We start from the raw sequence: 25,046 nt of genomic DNA, 5'->3' as shown, positions 1-25,046 counted from the left end.
CATAGTCCTTCCATTTTAGGGTACCAAAAGTATTGGGACAAATTCACTTATATGTTTATTAAAGTTCTAAAAACGTTCTCATTCAGCATTATTAATGATTCATTTAGGATTATCCATAATCATGGTAACATCCACAATAATGTAGAGGTGTTTAGAACCATATAAAAGTGACTCCAAAATCACACAATACATGATTTACCATTCATTTCTATTGGGCATAAAATTATCTGAAACCCAACCAAAACAAACAGCAAATGCATCCAACAAATTTGTCAGAAGCTTGGAGTCATTGTGTGCTATGAATATGAGACCAAATACTTAACCTTTTACTACTTTAATACACATTTAAGTGAATTTGTCCCAATACTTTTGTCCCCCTAAAATGGAGGGACTATGTACAAAAAGTGCTTAATTTCTAGATGGTTCACCCGATATGGATGAAAATACCCTCAAATTAAAGCTGACAGTCTGCGCTTTAACCTCATAGTATGATTGTATCATTTCAAATCCAAAGTGCTGGAGTACAGAGCCAAAACACCAACAAATGTGTCACTGTCCCAATACTTTTGGAGCTCACTGTATACCCATTGATTCTTGAAGAATGTAACTTATAAATGCCTAATGAGCTTAGTTCAACTGTCATACCCCAACAGAACCCAACATTTAAGCTTGTTTTACTCCAATATTTGTAAACAATGTAAATGTAAACAAACACTGTAGGCCTATAGCCTCAAAACATGGTTAAAACTATAATTTTGAGATCATGGATGTTCAGTCCTTGCATCCATACCCCTGTCTACAAATTTTAGAGTGGTTACATTTCTCCAGGCCCATCCCTCAGCTTTTTACCAAAACTGAGGCAGGGTATCTGATTGTTTCAATCAAGGATTCTAGCTTTAATGCATGTACTGTAGGTATGTGTGAATCCCATGCTTGAGATTAATTTGTTTGAAATGAAAACATTTCTGCTCTTGGCATAAAAAGATACATTTCTTTTGTAAACATTTAACATTGCTCTCAAGAGAATCATTCCTTTTTTGAACTGGTCTCCACATACATTTGTTTGAAAAAGGGATCAGCATCAAGAGATTTACTATAAACCATGTCTTACTCTTTATATACTGTATTTGTTTATGTAGCAATCAAATGTAAGTGAGGAACAATACATCCCAGAACATTCCAGAAAGGCTATTCTATGAGGCGACTCCTTGTAAAAGCAGATCCTATTTAAACACTTATTAAAAACATGAGAACAAGTACATGAAGCCTATGTGCCCCCCACCACATGGGACAGTCAGATTTGGCAATTTGTCAAACAACAGATTCCACAAGGTACGTATATAAATTCCTCAATATGATTTGGATCCAAACACAGAGCTACACTGAGGTAACATTGAACTAAAAAGACAGGCAGACAGACACTCAAATACACACATACACACACACACACACACACACACACACACACACACACACACACACACACACACACACACACACACACACACACACACACACACACACACACACACACACACACACACACACACACACACACACACAGTAGTTTGTCTGCCAAAGAACCTCCCCAGTTTTCTAAAAAGGAGTCAAGCATTTCATATATGAGATAAAACAGAGACTGAACAAACCAGTGGGGTTGCCAATTCACTGATGAGAAAAGTAGAGGCAGCTAGGGGAAGGAAGAAGAGAGAGTGAGAGAGAGAGAGAGGGAGGGAGGGAGGGAGGGAGGGAGAGTGAGTGATGATAAAACTCCACTGTGAGCCCTTCTGTAAGCTCAGTCACATAGAGAGAGCAACAGAGAAGGAGAGAGAGAGCGAGAGAGTGTGTGTAACGGAGCAAGAAAGAAACAGGGACCTACCACACACACTGACACACACACAGACAGACAAACAGGGCTCTCTGAGGTGAAATTGCACATGTTTTTGTCACCCCAGAGCAGACGGACTGGGTTGATGAATGAGCAGTAGTGAGTTATGTACAGCTGGGTGTACTGGACAGCAGAGACTGTGTTGCTAATACTCCTCAAAGGGTTTTTTACACCACTTTGAAGTTTTCTCTCTGGAGCTGCTGCTGCGGGGGACCAATTTTATACCCTTTAAGGAGAAAAGAAGAAGGAAGGCCAAAGGCTGAGAAAACTGGACCATCTCCAACTTCTTTAATTCTCTGTCTACTCCTGTGGGAACCACGTGTGAGGAGGACTGAGGGATTGAATGCCAAGCAGTATTCTCTGAAGAAAATCCCAACTATTATGGGACTTCCACTTCACCCAACTATCGAAATACTATGAGGAAGATCCATTGCTCAGTGTGAGAGAAAGAGCAAGAAAGAGGGTGATAGAGAACTCTACCATCCACTTCTACCCAAGGGTTCCCTCCCTCCCCCAGCTTCAAACACCCCTCTTCTCCACCTCGCTCTCCTTTGCCCCCTGCATCCCCCTCCTCCCCCCCACAGAGCAGAAAGCGTGAAAAATCTCACTAATGGGTTTATTTGCTGTCAGATCTGTGCCGATCTGTCATTCCCTGGGACCACATTTCATAGTTGAGTAAGCCGCCTGGCTTTCTGGCTAGAGTTAGCTGTGCTCCAGCAACACACTGCTGTCTGGCTCAAAGATCATCAGGAAGAGAGCAGCAGCAGCAGCAGGCAGCCAAACCAGGAGTCCTTCAGCCCTCAGAGTTGTTGCGGTCCAATCATCTTGGTTGGGGTCCTTGCATTTTTGCAATCGGGCAATAACTTTATTCTTCCCAATCGTTGGACAGTTTGGACAGACCACTGGGCCAGTTGATCAAAGACGCTTCCTCAGACTGTTTCAGGGACCTTTGGGTTGATTTAGTGTGTGTTGAAAATGTGGTGTGGGCCGCTGGCCGTGCTGGCTGCGGTGTTCTGGACCCAGTGTGTCCTGCTGGAAGGGGTGGATGCCAAGAAGGAGAGGAAGAGGCCGCAGGAGACCCCCCCACAGCACACAGAGGCGTACAACACTACCCTCTCCAACAGCGAAGAGGTCGGCGGGAGCACCAAGGTAATGCTTGATTTGAAACTCACAAAAATGTGGTTTTGAAGTCACCAGCGGCTGCCTCCAGCCTCTTCTCTGCTTTGTTGATCTGCTGGTGTATTTCAAACTTTATGGCTGAAATGTGTATATTTGTTCTATTCCTACGAGTGCTGAACATCAGAAGAATGGTTCTGATTAGTATGTGGAATATGTTATTAACTTTATTAGCGGTTTTGGATTGTGACTTTTAATTTTGATTGCCTGATCTGATGATTATCAACAGTACAAACCTCATAGAAAATAAAATTGCGGTAGTGCTACCTAAATTCAAACAACGTGTTAAATCATCTGATTGCATTCTCTTAACCTTGGAATCTATTCTGAGACATATACTTGAGATGATAATTAACTTGTTAAATTATGGATCGCAATGACTGGCTATGGCAGGTAACATGCTCTGACAGCCTTATCTGGACTTGATTCAGGCTTTATGAATGTATAATTCATGTCAAAGTGTTTTATAGAGAGAATGAGTGTAGTGGTGTAGTGGCAATAGCCTGCATAGAAGAGGTTTGCCCTACTGGGTCAAGCCTGAGAAAGTGAGTTGTGTCTGAAATGTGTGCAAACCTAAATGGATGACTTCCTGAAGAATGTGTGGAATGTGGGATGATCAATGCACCAATTAGTCCTCACTATGGGGGGCTAACACCGATTTCCCAGCCTATCAGATTTAAGGATTGTTTATTGACAAATCAGGGCTCAAGAGGGTTTGAATCAAGGTGAATTAGTGATAGTTACAGTTAAGTACATTCTCTAAATGTGTAGCCAAATTATAGTATTTATTTAAATATAAAATATGGACAGTAATTTGATGGTTTGAAAGGCTTAACGAATTGGCAAACAGATAGAATGGTTTATTTTTACACCAAAGTACAATATGAAAAAGGTGTAGTAAAAGTTGTTTTTTGTTGAAAATACACCATGTGGTACTTGGGTAAACCCAAAATGCTCCGTTGCCACTGATTCATACATCTACTTTTCATTTATGTTTCCATGTCCAAAAACAGCATTTTACCTTTCATATTTTTTATTTATTGGTTTATTGCTGGTATTGCATATTTCCAGGAGTTTCCAATGAGGTATTTGTTTTGCCTTGAGCCCACCCATTGTGTTGGCATTCTCAAATAACCCTCACTGCCCTATCCGCTCAATGCCAGCCCTTCCTCCCAGTCCAAGCTCTACCAGGTTGCCTCTGCTCTGTTGGTTGGTTAGCCTTTGACTTTTATTTGCCATAGATAGAGTGAGGATTTGTTTCTGTATTCTCAAGAAGAAGAACACATTATTCAGCCCTAGCCTGTCTCATTGTGATCTGGCTGTGTTTATTTGACTTGGTTTGCCCTGTAAAAGCAGAAGGCTATGAAGGATGACCTTGTGTCAACCCCCAGGTTGCTGAAGACTGAGGACTTCTGCACCCCACTAGGATATCTGTTTTGTTCTCTCTCCTATCTATCTAACCGAGCCCAGGGTGTCTCTGTCTCCATAGCCCCCCGCTGCCCCCCTCCATCTCCCCCAATGGTCCAGCAACAGGCCACAGGCAGACTGCCATGATGTAATTCCTGGGAAAGTTAGGTGGGTAGATATTTAAAGGGCTTTGGCAGTACTGTTCCCAGCCCATTGATGCTGTCATTCACAGGGCCAGTCTGACTCCGCTGTGTCTGGGACATCCGATAGGGGCGGTGCGGCCCCGAAAAACTGGGGCAGCGTGCCGTGTAAGCCCCTCACAAAGCCCTATAGAAAGGGTCCTGAAAGAGGACACCTCTACAAGGATTAGCCCCCTGTGCCCCCCTCACTTACATTCTTTTCATCTTGTCTCCCACAATCTGAGGGTAATGACATAATCACTCCTAAGACCCTATGTTATGCCAGATAGTGTCTCGGCCAAATACTGTCACCTCTAGTTGAGGACCCTGGGGTTTAGACTTTACATCTAAGGTTAAAGAGTGGAGATGTTCAAGGTTAGACAATGCAACAAGACTCATTTAGGCTACAGAAGACTCATTTAGGCTACAGAACTTGAGCACGTCTTATTGTAACGTGGTCTCAGGGCAATTCATATAAGTCTGTATGTAAATCTGTGACACTCCATTTAGTATGATAAGTTACTTTACGTTTACGTTACTTTACGTTAGGTTACATAATGAATGGAATATCGGTCGTACAATATCATATGAGTTAGAGGATGTATAGTATCATACATCTTACCTGATCGTACAGTAGCATATGAATTGAATGATGTGCCTTATCATACTACTTGGAGGACGTATAGTATTACACGTCTTTATCTGATACCAGGTTGCTTGTTGCGCTGTAACAACAAAGGAGAATTACTGGGAGAATTTATGTTGGCGTTTAGGGGAACTAATGACAAAGGTTAGGAGAACTAAAACGACAAAGGTGAGGTGAATTTACGTTTAGAACAAGGGTTAGGGGAAAGGTTAGCTAAAATGCTACAGTTGTCCCTGACAATACTCAAAAATGCAACCTTTGGAATGCTAGAGTGTACCTTTGGATTCTAGAGTGTTGCGGATTATGCCTACCCATCCTCGCCGACCAACCTCCCTACATTTGTTTCTGTCTTAAGTAACTAGACCATCAGTAGGTATCATATGTCTTGGGCATGCTCAGAAATACGTAAAGTATATTTCCTATGGCTCTGAGGCCAGGCTGCTTATTGTGCATTTTGTATCGACAATGCAACAGCAAAATGGAATGCTATATCATCCAGAGTTCACTGAAAATGTATCCAGTAAAAAAACGAATAATATCTACTATGCCAGCTGAAAGCAGTGCTTGGTAACTTTATTTCATGATGGAATCTTAGTTTGTTCAAGTTTTATCACTTAATCCTCACACCTGTAGGGGAGAGTGGGGTAAGTTGAGCCTATCTTTACATTCAGTATCACTCAGTCAAGGGAAATATAGTATTCTTGCTAACAAAGATATCTACATATATTTCAGGATGTGGTGTATCCCTGGAAATAATCATAATTCATATAAACGTTACAGTTTTGAAAAAATAGCTTGTCCAAAAAAATGGGTCTCTTGGCACAACTTACTTCAGGTATGGGGTAAATTGAGCTGCGGGACAGGGTCAATTAAGCATTTTTACATTTTACATTTTAGTCATTTAGCAGACGCTCTTATCCAGAGCGACTTACAGGAGCAATTAGGGTTAAGTGCCTTGCTCAAGGGCACATTTACGTCATTTAGCAGACGCTCTTATCCAGAGCGACTCACCAATTGGTGCGTTCACCCTATAGCCAGTGGGATAACCACTTTACAATTTTTTTTGGGGGGGGGATTACTTTATCCTATCCCAGGTGTTCCTTAAAGAGGTGGGGTTTCAAATGTCTCCGGAAGGTGGTGAGTGAAGCCGGAGGACAGGGTAAGTTAAGCCACCTAGAACATTTCTGTACTGAATGAAATATTTCCACTACCTTTTTAAAACCATGCCTATCTTTATTTCCCAAACACAATTCAACACAATCACAATGGATTTTTTTGGTCTTTTAATCATTTTAAGGATCTTTTAACACAGGTTTAACACCTAATACACACTTTGTACTTTTTAAACACTTTTAACACAGGCCCTGTTGTTACTTCATATACCAGCAATAATGCCTTGCGTTACGAATGGGAAGAAAACACTTACATTTGCTCGACCATTGGCTCAACTTATACCAAGGCAAACATTTAGACTATATTAGCACACACAGCTACAAGGATGCATTTTCATGCTAGGTTTAGGACCTTATATTGAAGCTTATAGAGACCCCAACCGATGTATAGAACAATCTTAAAATGATCTACTTTAGTTTAGATGAAACCTCTTACAAAATTAATTCATTTGACTTGGTGAAAATCTGTTTTTTGGACCTAACTTGCTTACCACTTTTTCCATGTGGTTTCTTCCTTCACAGACTTCATGAAATTATGATCTCTTCCTAAATGTTTGGTCAAATGATTAATTTTGTGTATGGTTTCCTAGAAACGAGTTTGGCTCAACTTACCCCTTTGGCTCAACTTGCCCCACTCTCCCCTACCTGTAATGTTTTGGAGAAAACAACCTCTATTAAAGTTATGTTGGCAGGAGAACACCAGCTTGTATCTTCAAACAAGCCAAACAGTTTATACATTTGCATGTTTTTCTTTTTGCTCATGCTGTGGAAAGTCTTCTTATGATGGCATTCATTTTGTATCTGGCACAACCCCAGTGAGAGCTGTTGGCAGGGTGCAGCAGACCACATTCCATCAGATATTTTCCATTTGAAATTGATCACAATTGAGGTGTGGAGTGGTGTACTTTGTGAAATTTGGTGAACTGATACAAAGCAGTAACCTTTTGTTCCAAGCAGTCTTTTTTTGCGCAAAAATCAACATTATGTCCGCTAAAATCACTGACAGCACTACACATTTTTTTATTCTACCCTTCTTTCTGGGCATGTGTCAAAGTAATAACATAGATGGGTCATGATTCACAGTCCAATCTATCATGTTTTCACTGACTAGCACCATAAATACACTGTGAGGGCAGAACTACGGGAACAATATATCAATTAGCCAATTATTTCACTTCTTTCCAAAGTGCAGTGAAATCTGTCAGCGTTGAGTAGCAAAGGGCTCAGTCAGTGATGGCAGTAATTGAGGCAGTCAAATCAAACACACCTAGCGTGTTGAGTAATGGCTAAGCAGTGCCCTGGGGGAGGGCTTGAGTTTCCCCTCTCTCATCTCAACACCATGATTAATGAAGGGGTGTGTGGGACCGTTTGGATCGCCCCACACACAGGGGACCGGACCTGTCACCCACAGGAAACGCTAGGCCCACTGACACAGTGGGTGCACACACACAGACATAGGCTACACACACACACACACACACACACACACACACACACACACACACACACACACACACACACACACACACACACACACACACCTCATCTCTCACACTGGTAAAGGAGGTATAGCTGACTCAGCTTGCCCATCACCATATCCAACCACAAGATTGGACACAGTGAGACCAAGCATCCCATAGTGAGAGTATGACTCATATCTTATGGGATTTTTGGTTTTATTACACGTCTTAATGACCATTGTTTACTTACACATTGCACAATCGATTTATGCACTCATTGAAATCCTGACAGACAGCGATAATAATAATAAGCAGCCCTTTGTCATTATATCTGAAATCTACAAATAAAATAAACTGTTAGGATGATATTCCCCTTGCGCTCTGTTTTGGGTGCCAGAAATCTTTTTTTATTTTTTTTATTTTTTACATATTATGCAAAGAGGTCCTGTTTTATTTGGATTACCTCTCATTTTAATAACTTCTAATTGATGCCAGATTTATAGAAATCCCTTAATCTTGCCTGATACGTATCATGTGCTGGTCATGTTCCTCTACCTCAGATTCACATTGGACTGGAGTCTTGAAAACGACATGATTTCACCGCTACCAGAGGCTTTGAGTATATTCTCTTCTGAGTAAAGAATAATATGGGGGTGTATAAACCTACTGCAGTCCAAATTATTGTTAAAATGTTGGCAATCCTTGAATCGGTTTCAGAGCCATTGTTGTTTGTAGCAAGAGTTATGTCTTTCTGTTTTGCTGTGATATTTACATCAGACTTACATTTGATGGGTGTTGACGCCAGGGAGAATTTGGCATGTATTCAAATTTGCCTTTCAGATGAACGATATATTTTTTTTTTCCTCTGATATTTTGTGCTTTTCTACTTACAACATGTTTTTAATACCTCATAAAGTAAGTGAGCACAGTACTTACACAATAAAAGTGCTTAAACCAAACAGAAATTAAGACTCTGCACTTATGTGGCAGAGTGGAACCACAAATGGAGGCTATGGAGCAGATAAAAGAAGAGAAGATCTCATGAGTATCTACAGTATCTTCCTGGGGCATTCCACAGTGGATAAAACCATGGAGCATAATTCAGACCTGGGTTCAAATATTATTTGAAATCTTTTAAATTACTTTGAGTGTTTAGCCTGCCTAGAGTGCCTGGTGGGGTTGATTTGCATAATTGGGACTTTTCTATTGGTTCCATTGCAAGTTCAATCAAGCACAGAACGTTTTTCAGAGCTTTGTGATTTCTGTGTGTAAATTAAAAGTGCTCTACAAATGAAGTGTATCAAATAATATTTGAACCCAGGTCTGGCAAAACTGTTCAGTTTTCAGCTTGATATGGAAGTGGAGCCAGAGTCATTTTTAATGGATCCTCTTACCTACCACAGATACAGAGGGAAAAGAGCCACCATTTGAGCAATTTGAAGACTATAATTTGAACACAAAGCAGGTGTGACAGCAATCAGACTCTCTTCAGCTTTCGTGACTAAAGCACAGTTATTATTCCCTAGGAGATTTCATAAATACATTTGATTGCTTTAGTAGCTCTTACATGTCTTCACTGGAAAGGAATGCACATTCAATGTTTGCATAAATATCTATGGCATGTTGACACTGCAGCAGTTGTTTTGTGGAAAGAAGGAAAATATGATATGAAGACTACACCATAGGAATATGTGTACGTGCAGCATACCCACAAAAACTGTGACTTGAAACTGGCTTGATCCTTTACAGTCATATCATTTGATAATTTGATAGCACTCTAGAGATGAAAATGGTGTGTATATTTAATGTGGTTAATATGCATAGGCCTACGCTTTTCTCATATACTCAACAACTTTTATGTGACATATCTACAAAGTTAAAGTGCAGCGTTCATGCAGGGTGCACCAGTTGCGCCGGTTGCATGTCTAACCATATTTAGCGTTGTGGTGGTAAATCCTCTGTCTATGAGGTGCATCGGGGGAGAACTGTGCTGGATGGTTAGATGCGTGACGTGAGGAAGCATGCAGGTTCCCCCTAGCCCAGCCCTACTGGAGCCTGGGGATCCCTGCCTCCCAGGATGTGATAGGTCCTACCTCAGTTAGCCTCCTCCACGCATGGATGACTGCAAAAGGACTACACCGACATAAAAACAAGGGATTAGGGACGCCTCTCCATCATCCTATCCCACGTCAAACGAAATATGCACCTGTTCACAAAACATGCAAGAAACATTAGACATAATCTTACAAGCTTATTTTTTGGTGTGGCTGGTGCACCCTGCTCTCACATTTACATTTGTTTGGTAAAAACAGTAGGATAAAAACACATGTAGGTAGAGTCCATTCCATTCTGGTTTTTTTCTCCATTTATTTTAAGAGCTTTGTCACAACAGACCAGTCAGTTAACATTACAATATATTGTTTGCTATACTGGTATGTCTACAGAGGAGGTGGCAATGTTTCTTTTTCAAAAGGATTCAGAAACGGCCTGCTATGTGGAGTGCTGTTCTGGTTGAGGATCTATTGCAGCCAAAGAGACAAGTTTTAACAGTTGTGTATGTGGCTGAATTCCAAAATACACCCTATTCCCTACATAGTGTACTACTTTTGACCAGCTCTGGTCATTTGGAACGCACAATGTGTTTTTGATGGCATGCTGCCCCTGGGACATATTTCCCTCCCTTTATTGCTTCAAATAAAATTATATTCTACCTAATTTCACCGAACTACATCACAAACATACGTAAAGAGATGCATGCAAAGGGATTATTCATCACCACTCGGGCAACTGTTTCCTGAATGATCATGGCTATAATGAAGCACTAATTCAGCTGGTAAATAACATACAGTAGGTAGGCTATTACATATTTGCAACCTTACATGCAATGTTCAACAACATAGTGTTGCAAAAGTGTCATGATATTGTACATCATGCATACAAACTGTGATGTTCATCGTATATTGTGGTCACATATTTGTAAGCAAAGTTCATTGCAGTATAAGGATCGGGGTCTGTAGCAACATGAATAGAGCCCCCACCGATGAGCCAAACAAACAGTGTTTGATGTTCTGAGGAATACCTTTAGTTTGACACCTTAAGAATGTCTGACACATTTTCCAAATCACCACTGGAGTGGTGTGCTCTCACAGCTGTTGAAAGACACGGCCATTGGATGGCACTCATACAACAGCCGGGATCAAAGGGAAGTTCAGATTGATACCTGTATCTATCCTCTGTTCACTTTGTTCATGTGCTGTACGTGCTGATATAAAGGTATGTGAGTCAGAACATAGTTTATTTTGCACCACACTCAATAGGAACTAGATTAAACATACAGTTTTTCAATTTCGTCATGCAATATGATTTTAATTTCTCTGTGTCTGAGGTGCATTGAATCATAATTTCTTGCAAGATGTGGGAAGCATCACCACCTATCACTATTGGATGTCATGGTAGCGAAAATATTATGTCCAGCTGAGCAATGTACAGCACTGCAGGTCAATGAAAGTGAGAAATGTGTGTCTATACTAGAAGGATAAAAGACTTGAATAGATTTTAAAATCCTCATGACTTAATGTTTTATTGTTGCACTCCTGACACCAAATAGCAATTATCATGATGTGTTACACACTGTTTTAAAGTGTCAAAAAGTGATTTGCTCCATCTTGCAGTTCGAATAACAGTTATAATTATATTGGTTACAGGCCAACTTCCTAAAATATCAAAAATCCTTTCGGGCACGGTTTTACGTGTTTAATTACAATGGCGTGTGTTAACAATATAAGATGATAACAAGCAGAAAGAGAGGCCTCCTGTCCTGGCAGTGCTATGCTGACTTTTTTTTATTATTATGCAGGGAATAGCTACAGTAGCATATATAATTATAAGTTGCATGTGTGGGCTGACTTGAGTTGGTCTAAAAACATCTGACATACAGTATGATGATCTATGTATGACATCAATGTGAGAGGAGAGGTGCAGTTCTTTTGAGAACTGCAGGATGAACCGTCAAGCGTAGGGTTAAGGTCCTTGTTATGTGTTTCACCTGCTGTCAATGTTCAGTGTGCATCACTTCAATCAAACAGAGTTGTCAGAGAGGGTCCTCAGTGATTATTGTCAGTGTTTAAATCAAAAGTGTAGTTTAGGAATAGAGTTGTAGGCAGCTCTTTCAGATTTTTTCACCATCTCAAACTCAAATTATTTTTCCTATGAGCTTTTAAGGTTGGTATGAAAGTGAGAAGTATACTTAGAGATTATTCCTATGCAGCATGAACTGTAGAAAGAAAAAGTTCAGTATAACCAATTAAATGGCCCGGGCAGTGTTGCAATGATATGGAAAAGATGTGGTGGGTTATGCAATAACAGTATTTTTGGCTTGACAAAATCTGTCTGCCTTTTATCTGTCTCCAGGCTTTAAAAACACAACAAAAACCCACAGACATCCAACATGCAGGAGGCGCTGTGTTACTTAACTTGTTTATTTTGTCTGCTGTCACAAGAAAAGAGAGAAGACGGAGAGAAAAAACAAACCCAAAATATGAAACCTTCTTTTATCCCAGTATATTGTAGACAAGACAAACAAGCGGTTAGTTTGTTGCTGTTGAACAGAACAAGAGGCGAGTCTATCTTTCTGTCAAGAACAGGGGGCATGTTAGTTTTGCAGATAAGGGATCTGTGTCCTCCTGCCAAACCTAAATAAATACAATTTCAGACAGCTCACCTCCCTGGCACGTCCTAATCTCCTCTTCTATCTCCACCACAGTCACTTGACGTTTGGGAGGAAGAAGAAGGTCTTTGCTTTGGGGAGGATTCAAGGCATTTTGTGGTTATTGGAATTCATACTTTTCACCCAAATGAAATAACGTCAGCCAGGGTGGGTTATGGTTAGAATTATTTGGTGGCAGAGGCCTGTCATTTTGATAAATGAGATATGTGAGGGTGTTTTTCTTCAACAAAAGGATAACATCACCACACATCCATAATCCCTGCATGTCAATCAAAGGTCTACAGTCATCACCACTAGCATAAGGGCGTTTTCACTTAGAAATCATGAATGTTCATGCACTTTAACATCTTCAACAGCCTCTGTTGACTTTTATGGTATGTCACCATATCTATTATTGTGTTCATCAAGGTCATTTCGGTAATTTCCTTCCTGTTATAGCTTACTGTATGTACATTTTCAATTGCATGCCAAAAAAACGTTGAATTGCTGGTATGTTTGTAGCTAGGTATAGGTGAAAGTGTTGTTGGATATTTAGAAATCTTGTCATAGGCTAATTGGTCACTGAAATACCTCATGGATAGAGTCATTTTTCAGGGAGTCCTGAATGCACAGTATGCTCATGGAAATGTTTGTGTTGAAAAAATCACTTCAGAAGTCTTCTTTATTTTCATGTGACCCTATTAGGCAAATAAGAATTGACGTGGCACCTGAGTGAATTATCTGGAGAGAAAGAACAAGCAAAAAAGGAAAGTCTTGGAGAGAAAAAGTGACTGAACATAATTGGCAAAGTGAAAGATACAACACAAAAAGCCTTATTCCCTCTCTCTGGAATGGCAGTAGATCGGCAAGGAGAGACAGGGAGAGAGAGAGAAAGAAAGAAAAAGAGTTCACTTAATAATGTGACCTGCCTTGATGTCTGGCACCATTTAATAGTATCTTAAGGCAAGATTTTCCAATGGTTGGTAAGCAGAAATTATGACTCATTGGATTCAGTTACATAGTTACAATACTTTGCATTGTGTGCCAGTGGACGAAATGATTCCAGACTGAAATATCTGATGAATCTTGCAATTAGCACTGTTCTCCTTAAAGAGCCATTGTGATTGAGGAATATGAACACAGTGCAACAGTTTGGGACTAGCTTGATTGTAAGTACATTCTGGCAGCACCCTTTATCCCACTTTATTTTACTGGGCACTTGTTCAATGCTCACCATCAATCAGCCAGGTTTATGTAAGTACACCTGGCTCTCCTTGATGTATCATTGATTCATAGTAGGCCTGTCTTTGTTGCAAAATCAGACCTCTAAAGTGGTTTAATATTGAGAGTTCAAACATGTCCCATACCATCTTCTGTGTAGATCTAGCTATGCCGTCTATTTGAATGAAAAATGTCTTATGGGTTTCTCTGTCTCATGTATCCTGTAGAATCCTGACAACCAGAGAGTGGATCCCCTGGGATCATGGATGGACTTTGTGAAACGACCCGTAGGCAACTTCCCTGGGAAGTGTCGCAAACGCAAAAGGCCACTGGTAAATATAACAATGGCTTCAGGAGTGGTTCAAATAAGCTAGCTGATCAAGCACTGGTCCGTTCATTACATTGGTCACGAAGCATCTAGTAAGATACATAAGTAGAATATTGGTCGTTCAAATACTGAAACAAGTTTCGGTTTCAAATCGTGTGTACAGCAGTGTTGGCTGCTGAGGGGAGGATGGCTCATAATAATGGCTGGAATGGAGTCAATGGAGTGGTATCAACCACATGGAAACCACATGTTTGATGTGGTTGATACCACTCCATTGACTCCATTCCAGCCATTATTATGAGCCTTCCTCCCCTCAGCAGCCTCCACTGGTGTACAGTAGATTATCTTCTTATTCATATGATCCTATATTATTATGTAATGTGTTATAATTTCGTGGTCTCTGTCAGCCCGGGCCACCAGGTCCTCCTGGCCCCCCAGGCCCCCAGGGACCTCCTGGATCCCCCGGGGCAGAGGTCACCCAGGAAGTCCTCCTCCAGGAGTTCAAGGAGATGATAAAAGGTGACATCATATAAAGTCCTAAAATGTCATATAAAGACACAATTTGATAAAGTCTGATCTGGTCCTTCGCTGTGTATAAGAGGACTCATTGATTTCAAGACATTGGTGTTTGATTGTTACTACTGATGGATCATTGTCTCAGTGAAGGCTGAAGTAGTTCATTAGTACCTGACCATCCACGGTAGATATCGGGTCAGCAAGCTCACTACTCTATCAGTGTACTGTAGTGCCAGAGAACGTTTTTCCTATAGTTTAAAGTCAAGTCCATATTCTTGTCATCTTTCTAGTTGAGATTATCTCATATTCCTTCTGTGTTTTAATCAGAAGCTACAGAGAGGAGAGCTGCTGCAGTGGACAGGCAGACCAGTACCAGTCCTAGTCAGATACCCACGGTCCTCATCTCCCTGGAAGGAATGCCCTCTTACAGGAGGATAGAGGAAGCCTTCCACTGTAAACTCAAAGGACCTGTGGTTATCGACAAGAAGACACTGATGGAGTTACAGAACTTTCAGACGGTATGTTTTGGAGGAACAATTGAGAAGTTTGTAAAGAATCTAGAAGTTTGGGAAGTATTTGGTCACCCCCTTGACCATCTTCTTTATCCTCTTGTCTTACTCTTAACCATTCAGTACACAATATCAAGCCCATATTAATATTCACAATCAGGTTTCTTTCTGTTTTCTTTCTTTTAGCTGTGTTTGAATATTGGGTTTGAAGATTTAACCAGCAATGATTCTGCGTGATGTATAATTATGAAGCCAGGAATCCTTAGGGAACACCCATCCCTAGAGTCTGACAAAGCTGTACGAGGCTGGAGCTTAGACTGGCTCCTTAGTCCTTAGTCAAAAAATGCAATGCTCCACATCACTTTCTGGGTCGGCATACAAAAGGCACTCTGTCTGTGACTTGGAATATGGCATGGAGAGGACAAATTTAGACACTGTTTAAATTAGCATGCTGTAGTGGAAGAACTATGTACAAGGACATTCTGAGGCGGGAGGTTAAAGGGGAAATCAGCAGTTGTTACATCAATTTTTGGACGTATAAATGAATTATATGTACCCATTGATTCTTGAAGAATATAACTTATACAATTCGTCATGAGCTTAGTTTAACTGTCGTACCCCATCAGAACCCAAAATATAAGCTTGTTTTACTCCAATGTTTGTTAACAAAGTAAATGTAAACAAACACTGTATAGCCTCAAAAGATGGTTAAAACTATAACTTTGATATCATGGATGGTCAGTCCTTGCATCCATAGCTTTGTCTATGAATTTGAGAGTGATTACATTTCTCCAGCCCCATCCCTCAGCATTTTACCAAAACAGTGGCAGGGAAACACTTTGTTATTGTTTCAACTGCTGATTGGCCCTTTAAGAGTAGACATATACCAAGTTTAAAAAATGTCAGTTGGAAAAGTTCGGATTGATTGCTCGGGTGTTTACTTTGGCAAACGTACTGATATCAATTGAGCCCAAATTTGAGATGTAAAACTTCTATTCGTCAGTCATTGTATAACTCCATTCTGCAAGTCACATTGTATTACTCCTTCCAGCCTCTTGCCAAAGGTGCCTTTCTCAGAGGGACAGGAATGGACCAATCCACAGGACGATTCACGGCTCCCGTCACAGGGATCTACCAGTTCTCTGCTAATGTTCATATCGGTAGGGAATGCTTCTCTACTATAAGGAAATCTAATTAACTGGGAATCATCTTGGGAAATATATTGATTTGGAAGTTGGAATTAAATATCGAGACAATGAATGAGGGCCCATTTATACAGACATTTTTCTAAAATATTGTATCTTTTCAGAGGACTCTGTGACCTTTTATTCAGAGAGGTGTTTCTGAGATGGATAATTTATGACCTCAGAGTAACTCTGTTTTCTCCCTGAAGACCACAACGAGGTGAAAAGGAGTAAGAGTCAGCTGAGAGCCAGGGACAATGTGCGAGTGCTGATCTGCATCGAATCCCTGTGCCATCGATATACGTGAGTACCATCAGTCTCAGTCGGTAATGCATTCATAAAGCCTTTATAACAGCTATAATACACAATGTAACATTTGTCATAAGCTGTCATAAGTCGTTTTAAATAGTTATGAGTAACGGCATAAGATGTAATTAAACTAGTTTTAATGGGTGTTACAGATAACTGTTCATCCTGTTGTCATATGCTCTAATGTCAACTGTTAATAACAACTGCTATTACACAGTCTGCATGACAACTTATGCCATATGTTATTACATGCTAAATAAGAGTCTACATACCATGCGTTATAAACAGGGTGTTATGTCATTTACCAACCTCTGTGTCACATTATTACATTTCATGGAATGATTGGTCACAATTTTTTTTACATTTTAGTCATTTAGCAGACGCTTTTATCCAGAGCGACTTACAGTTAGTGAGTGCATACATTTTTTATTTTTTTTATTTTTTTCATATTGGCCCCCCGTGGGAATCTTACCCACAACCCTGGCGTTGCAAGCGCCATGCTCTACCAACTGAGCTACACGGGGCCATGTCATATGCCCTTAATATAATGTTCAAAGACACCTTAAGTAAAGTGACATTAATTTGAAGTGTTATAAAACAGTTATGAATGTGCTTAGACTACAGAATGAGTTGAAACTATCATAAAACTTTACCATTCAAAGGATCTCCAACAAACATTGGCAAATGGGAGCACAGATGTACTTAGGATTTTCTTTATTTTGACAACGAGACAATAAACTGCTCTTAGTTGTACAAATTGGACCATGTCCAGATATAAAAAAGGACACATTATAATACCATTAACTTGCCAAAAAAACATAAAAATGTTAAAACGAAATGGAATCAAATAGAATTTTACAACAAAATCAAGGATTTGTGACAGCAAATAATGTGAATAATAATGACACAGGTAGGTTGAGTTAAATAACATTTATTAAGATGAAAAGGTAATTGTGCAAGTAACATAGGATGTAAATGTGTAATGTGCTAAAGAGTAATTTTTTGAATTACACCTGTAGCTAGTGAAGTTAGCTAGCTAGCGCTAGCAGATAGCTAACGTTAGCTAGATAGCTAAAGCCATCCATCAGTCGCGAACCGTGGCTATTGGACCTTGCCTTTCAGCGTGGGAAAAAATCTTCCAAAATGTTGTACCAAACTAAATAATCAAGAACATTCAATGTTGTCTTGGTAAGCAACTTCAGTGTATATTTGGCCTTGTGTTTTAGGTTATTGTCCTGCTGAAAGGTGAATTTGTCTCCCAGTGTCTGTTGGAAAGCAGACTGAACCAGGTTTTCCTCTAGGATTTTGCCTATGCTTAGCTCTATTACGTTTCTTTTTATCCTAAAAAACTCCCTAGTCCTTTCCCTTTGACAAGCATACCCATAACATGATGCAGCCACCACCATGCTTGAAAATATGAAAAGTGGTACTCAGTGATGTGTTGTGTTGGATTTGCCCAAAACATAACGCTTTGTATTCAGGACATAAAGTTAATTTATTTGCCAAATGTTTTGCAGTTTTACTTTAGTGCCTTATTGCAAACAGGATGCATGTTTTGGAATATTTTTTATTCTGTACAGGCTTCCTTCCTTTCACTCTGTAATTTAGGTTAGTATTCTGGAGTAACTACAATGTTGTTGATCCATCCTCAGTTTTCTCCTATAACAGCCATTAAACTCTGTAACTGTTTTAAAGTCACCATTGGCCTCATGGTGAAATCCATGTGCGGATTCCTTCATCTCCGGCAACTGAGTTAGGAAAGAAACATGTTTGTAGTGACTGGGTGTATTGATACACCATCCAAAGTGTAATTAGTAACTTCACCATACTCAAAGGGATATTCAATGACAGCTTTTTTTATTTTTACCCATCTACCAATAGGTGCCCTTCTTTGCGAGGCATTGGAAAACATCGTTGGTCTTTGTGGTTGAATCTGTGTTTGAAATTCACTGCTCAAATGAAGGACCTTACAGATAATTGTATGTGTGGTTTACAGAAATGAGGTAGTCACACAACAATCATGTTAAATATTATTATTGCAGTACATGCAACTTATTATGTGACTTGTTAAGCACATTTTTACTCATGAACTTATTTAGGCTTGCCATAACATAATTAAGTTGAATACTTAATGACTCAAGACATTTCAGCTTTCATTTGTAAACATTTGTAAAAACATAATTCCAATTTGACATTATGGGGTATTGTGTGTAGGCTAGTGACACAAAAGCTCAATTTAATCCATTTAAAATTCAGGCTGTAACACAACAAAATGTGGAAAAAGTCAAGCGGTGTGAATACTTTCTGAAGGCACTGTAGCTATCATTGTTACTGTAGCCTGCACATCTTCCTTTTTTCACAGCTGTCGCAAATCCTGTTGTGCCCCAGCAACCTTGATTTTGTTGTATAATTCTATTTGCTTCAAAATGTTTGTGTTTTTTGACAAGTTGTTTTTATTATAATGTATACTGAACAAAAATATAAACGCAATTTATAGTGTTGGTCCCATGTTTCATGAGCTGAAATTAAAGATCCCAGAAATGTTCCTTTCGCACAAAAAGCTTATTCCTCACAAATTTTGTGTAAAAGTTGTTTACATCCCTGTTAGTGAGGATTTCTCATTTGCCAAGATTATCCATATACAGTGGGGAAAAAAAGTATTTAGTCAGCCACCAATTGTGCAAGTTCTCCCACTTAAAAAGATGAGAGAGTCCTGTAATTTTCATCATAGGTACACGTCAACTATGACAGACAAAATGAGATTTTTTTTCTCCAGAAAATCACATTGTAGGATTTTTAATGAATTTATTTGCAAATTATGGTGGAAAATAAGTATTTGGTCAATAACAAAAGTTTCTCAATACTTTGTTATATACCCTTTGTTGGCAATGACACAGGTCAAACGTTTTCTGGAAGTCTTCACAAGGTTTTCACACACTGTTGCTGGTATTTTGGCCCATTCCTCCATGCAGATCTCCTCTAGAGCAGTGATGTTTTGGGGCTGTCGCTGGGCAACACAGACTTTAAACTCCCTCCAAAGATTTTCTATGGGGTTGAGATCTGGAGACTGGCTAGGCCACTCCAGGACCTTGAAATGCTTCTTACGAAGCCACTCCTTCGTTGCCCGGGCGGTGTGTTTGGGATCATTGTCATGCTGAAAGACCCAGCCACGTTTCATCTTCAATGCCCTTGCTGATGGAAGGAGGTTTTCACTCAAAATCTCACGATACATGGCCCCATTCATTCTTTCCTTTACACGGATCAGTCGTCCTGGTCCCTTTGCAGAAAAACAGCCCCAAAGCATGATGTTTCCACCCCCATGCTTCACAGTAGGTATGGTGTTCTTTGGATGCAACTCAGCATTCTTTGTCCTCCAAACACGACGAGTTGAGTTTTTACCAAAAAGTTATATTTTGGTTTCATCTGACCAAATGACATTCTCCCAATCCTCTTCTGGATCATCCAAATGCACTCTAGCAAACTTCAGATGGGCCTGGACATGTACTGGCTTAAGCAGGGGGACACGTCTGGCACTGCAGGATTTGAGTCTCTGGCGGCGTAGTGTGTTACTGATGGTAGGCTTTGTTACTTTGGTCCCAGCTCTCTGCAGGTCATTCACTAGGTCCCCCCGTGTGGTTCTGGGCTTTTTGCTCACCGTTCTTGTGATCATTTTGACCCCACGGGGTGAGATCTTGCGTGGAGCCCCAGATCGAGGGAGATTATCAGTGGTCTTGTATGTCTTCCATTTCCTAATAATTGCTCCCACAGTTGATTTCTTCAAACCAAGCTGCTTACCTATTGCAGATTCAGTCTTCCCAGCCTGGTGCAGGTCTACAATTTTGTTTCTGGTGTCCTTTGACAGCTCTTTGGTCTTGGCCATAGTGGAGTTTGGAGTGTGACTGTTTGAGGTTGTGGACAGGTGCCATTAATACAGGTAACGAGTGGAGGACAGAGGAGCCTCTTAAAGAAGAAGTTACAGGTCTGTGAGAGCCAGAAATCTTGCTTGTTTGTAGGTGACCAAATACTTATTTTCCACCATAATTTGCAAATAAATTCATTAAAAATCCTACAATGTGATTTTCTGGATTTTTTTCCCTCAATTTGTCTGTCATAGTTGACGTGTACCTATGATGAAAATTACAGGCCTCTCTCATCTTTTTAAGTGGGAGAACTTGCACAATTGGTGGCTGACTAAATACTTTTTTCCCCCACTGTACCTGGTATGGCATATCAAGAAGCTGATTCAAAAGCATGATCATTACACAGGTGCACCTTGTACTGGGGACAATAAAAGGCCACTCTAAAATGTGCAGTTTTGTCAAACAACACAATGCCACATATGTCTCAAATTTCGAGGGAGCGTGCAATTGACATGCTGACTACAGGAATGTCCACCAGAGCTGTTGCCAGAGAATGTCATGTTAATTTCTGTACCATAAGCCCCCTCCAACGTCATTTAGAGATTTTGGCAGGACGTCCAACCGGCCTCACAACCGCAGACCACATGTATGGCGTTGTGTGGGCGAGCGGTTTCCTGATGTCAACATTGTAAACAGAGTGCCCCATGGTGGCGGTGGGGTTATGGTATTGGCAGGCATAAGCTACGGACAACGAACACAATTGCATTTTATCAATGGCAATTTGAATGCACAGAGATACCGTGATGAGATCCCGAGGCCTATTGTCGTGCCATTCATCCGCCACCGTCACCTCATGTTTCAGCATGAAAACGCACGACCCCATGTCACAAGGATCTGCACACAATTCCTGGAAGCTGAAAATGTCCCAGTTCTTCCATGGCCTGCATACTCACCAGACATGACACCCATTGAGCTTTATGAATGCATTCATAAGGACACCTGCAGTGAAGTGTTACTGTCTCAGTCTATTGATCATCTACCATTCATCAACAAATCAGTTTGATGAAGTTTGAAAAGGCCTTCAATATCTAGTCACCCTATGAAATACCACTCCACAATTGTTCACCATATGACCATATGGTTTTGATTTGTTCTGGCTTTTGCAACATACTTGGAGTGTAGTAAAAAAAAATACCCTGACAAACAAAACAATATCAAAACTATTTTTGCTTTATCCCCAAAAGAGTTAGCTAATCCATTCTATTGTCTGCCAGGGCAGCCTTTTTTGTTGTGTTGTTGAGGCTCTATAGTGACAGCAGTCATTGAATCCATGCGTGATAATCAGAGTTTAATGCCAGTTTTATGAGCTGTTAAACAAGTTGTCTGTTATATGTTGTGTGGAACAAGTTAGGTATTTCCTGTGTAAATGTGAAGGATGTCTTTAAACGAAATGTCCTCTCACTCCTTCCCATGGTCCCTTTCGCCTCCAAATCGTTCTAGACTCGCCTTTGACACCTGAGAAAACCTGCTGCTGCTTCCAACACCACAGGCCAGGAGTGGTGCCTATTTGTCAATTTGTTGCCTATTGAATACGACACTGAATAGAGAAATTCCCTTTTTGGGATGTGTGAAGGATGAATTTTACACACTCATTTGTAAATACCAGAGTATTACACACCCATTTTCGGTGATATGAGTATTGTTGTTCACATATTTTGGCCATTTCTGTTTATATAAAGTAAGCAAAATCTGAAATGTTGAAACGAACGGTAACCTAGATTTCCTCCATATGTACAGGCCAACAACCTTGCTTCGCAACCTGGTAATATGAAAGAAATGTATAAATAATATTGTTATCTGAAAAAGTGGCCTCATTTTTTTTGCCTTTCCACCCCAAAGCCTCCAGCCTGTCTCGCTCTCCCACACATGAAAATGCAGAGAATGTGAAATGAGGCTCATTGCAATGGTAGTTAAAGTGAAGACAAACATGATTGATTCACCATAAAAATGTTGCGTTTTCCACTAAACAGGAGCCAGTGGTCTCAGCAAGAGTTATACGACTAGACTCCACGCCTGCTATATTACATATTACTCTCTGCACTGCAGACTTCATTAAAGACTCACTATAATGATTATGATGATTCAAGACTTAAAATGAAGCAATGACATGTTTATTTAATGTGTAAAAAAAACACATTTTTCATGAAGTATCATGCAATTAGATGATTTTGTTTCAGAACGTGTTAGGTGTGTATAGATGAAATAAAGTTATTTTGAACAAGTGAAGATCAGGAAAAAAGATTATGATTCATTAACATTCATTGTTTGTTTTCTTCTTCATTGCAGGTCATTAGAGATGATTGTTGGATTGGAAAGTAACAGCAAGATCTTCACAGTGTATGTGCAAGGCTTGCTGAAGCTACAGGTAGGCTTGTATTTATCAAACCTCTCTCACCGTGAAGATTCTCCAATAGGGTTAAGCTGAATATAGAGTAAGCTATTGCCAAAAAAGCCTTTAAGAAGGGTTGAGAAGTAGAATTACTATTGTATAATGGGTTGTAATATCACTATATCAAAACAAAGTCATCATATTCTTGTATTTAAAATGTTATTGTATCTCCTCAGGTTGGACAGTACACCTCAATATTTGTGGACAATGGAGCTGGGGCATCCATCATAATACAGAATGGCTCTGACTTCATGGGCATGTTGCTGGGTGTATAGCCTCATGTCCTTCCCTTGGGGCTGGGAGTACACCTTACCTCTTCCCATTGGACACCAGGGCCCTGGCTACGCAAGGCATCTGTGTCTAATTGGACTACTAACAGACGCTATCGGCCTATCACCATCCATGGAGGAGAAAGGACAGTTTTGAAAGCTTTAGGACTGTGTCTCTCCACAGACACCATGAAAGCAAGCACTCCCATGGGCCAAGAAAAACATTAAGTACAGTCCAACAGACAATCTTAATAGACAAGACTTCAAATCACTCAATGAAAATATTTTATTTGAAAGGTTTTTATCATCTGATGTCAATTTATTCATTTGTATGGCAGTAAGTAAGTACAGTACATGGACCTGTAAGTGTGTATATACACTGGATGATGCAAAGATGCTCAGTATGCATTGTATAGGTGTCAAACGTTTCAGCTAGGGTTGAAAAATTCCAGAAAATTAAAGAAAATCCAACCAGGATTTTTTGTAAACCAGGAAACCCTATTCTCAACAAAGTGACCTGTACTGTATGCTATATCTAGGGGGACTGTGTGTGTCTCATGTGGAGGCTACAGCCCACTGAACAAAATAGAGGAAACATTGGCCTCTGTATAATCTCCCGTTGGCAGAATCTGCGTGTAGACCGAGAGAATCTGCCAGAACTGAATGGGATGTGTGAGAGCAGCATTAGTTCCGGTTTTGGGGTTTTTGTCACTGGTTATTTTGACTTATCAGGATTGGGCGAAGGCGGTGCTTCAACTGCTTCGCCTCGAGTGCTTCATGCTTTGGCTAAGAGTTTCCTTTTGTGAGGGTGGAGACTTTTTTGCCGGAACTCTCAATTTTTAACACGTATGAACACAGAAGTTAATCACGCAGCTGACCAAATTTACCCAAGATTTTACTTCTGTGTTAATAGAGATTCGCTTCTGTATGGAACTATTTTGTAGGATTCAAACCCAAACTAAGCAATGTGGTTAGAGAATTTAAATGAAATGCAAGTGTGTTGGCCATTCTGTTTTATACTGATGTATTTAATATACAGTGTTTCCAAGTTCCGCTAATGCCAAATTATATAACTGCCATGGTCAAGCAGAAAAGATGTTGCCTATTGTTTTATAAAATGCCAGTTGTTTCAGCAAAAGAGACTTATCATGTTATCTATTCAATTAGAAAATACTCACATATAGATTTTTGTGTTGTGTATATCTATAAAATGTTTTGCCATTTAGTTGATGACGTTTTCTGTAAATTATTATAATATTTAATTAATACACATTGTTAAGAATTTAATTTGGATGCACATTGAGTTTATGTTCAAATGTAACCATAAATGGATATTCATATATTTTCTCACCCTAGGGATCAATTTACAGTATATATAACGTTTCAAGACTACCACAGATTGGAGTACCATTATGTTTTATACTAATTTGCTTTTTAATAACTAATACAGTATGATATATTGTAATGAGATCAAAATTAAACTATGGTAAAATATTATGTTATTTCTGTGTTTACTAAATACATGTGAGTGCTGCAAAAAGCTTGACATCTACACTGAGTGTACAGAACATCTTCCTAATATTGAGTTGCATCCCCTTTTGCCCTCAGAACAGCCTCAATTCGTCGGGGGGATGGACTCTACAATGTGTCTAAAACATTCCACAGGGATGCTGGCCCATGTTGACTCTAATGCTTTCCACAGTTGTGTCAAGTTGGCTGGATGTCCTTTGGGTGGTGGACCATTCTTGATTCACACAGGAAACTGTTG

General features: G+C 39.9%; 1 protein-coding gene across 2 annotated transcripts; it reads left to right on the top strand.

The window, feature by feature from the left end:
• The first annotated feature begins 1,813 nt into the window (after positions 1-1,813).
• LOC121545764 (adipolin) lies at positions 1,814-24,772 on the top strand. 2 transcript variants are annotated; one of them, XM_041856570.1, is made up of 8 exons: positions 1,814-3,037; positions 14,082-14,186; positions 14,590-14,701; positions 15,029-15,216; positions 16,259-16,367; positions 16,601-16,694; positions 22,907-22,985; positions 23,186-24,772. In XM_041856570.1, the coding sequence occupies exons 1-8, from the start codon at positions 2,864-2,866 to the stop codon at positions 23,282-23,284; spliced, it is 960 nt and encodes a 319-aa protein (XP_041712504.1). In that variant the 5' UTR covers positions 1,814-2,863; the 3' UTR covers positions 23,285-24,772. The 2 variants fall into 2 exon arrangements, with proteins under 2 accessions (XP_041712504.1, XP_041712503.1); XM_041856569.1 differs by having other exon boundaries at positions 15,026-15,216.
• The last annotated feature ends 274 nt before the right edge of the window (positions 24,773-25,046 follow it).

Source organism: Coregonus clupeaformis, chromosome 30, assembly GCF_020615455.1.
Source record: "Coregonus clupeaformis isolate EN_2021a chromosome 30, ASM2061545v1, whole genome shotgun sequence".
Taxonomy (NCBI): domain Eukaryota; kingdom Metazoa; phylum Chordata; class Actinopteri; order Salmoniformes; family Salmonidae; genus Coregonus; species Coregonus clupeaformis.
This window is presented reverse-complemented; position numbering and strand designations above follow the sequence as displayed.

Excerpts from the sequence above, each read along its gene's own strand:
- LOC121545764 (XM_041856569.1), top strand. The coding sequence starts at position 2,864 with ATGTGGTGTGGGCCGCTGGCCGTGCTGGCTGCGGTGTTCTGGACCCAG. Across the intron at positions 14,702-15,025 it reads GTTCAAGGAGATGATAAAAG|AAGCTACAGAGAGGAGAGCT; the intron begins GTGACATCATAT and ends TGTTTTAATCAG. Across the intron at positions 16,368-16,600 it reads CTCTGCTAATGTTCATATCG|ACCACAACGAGGTGAAAAGG; the intron begins GTAGGGAATGCT and ends TTCTCCCTGAAG.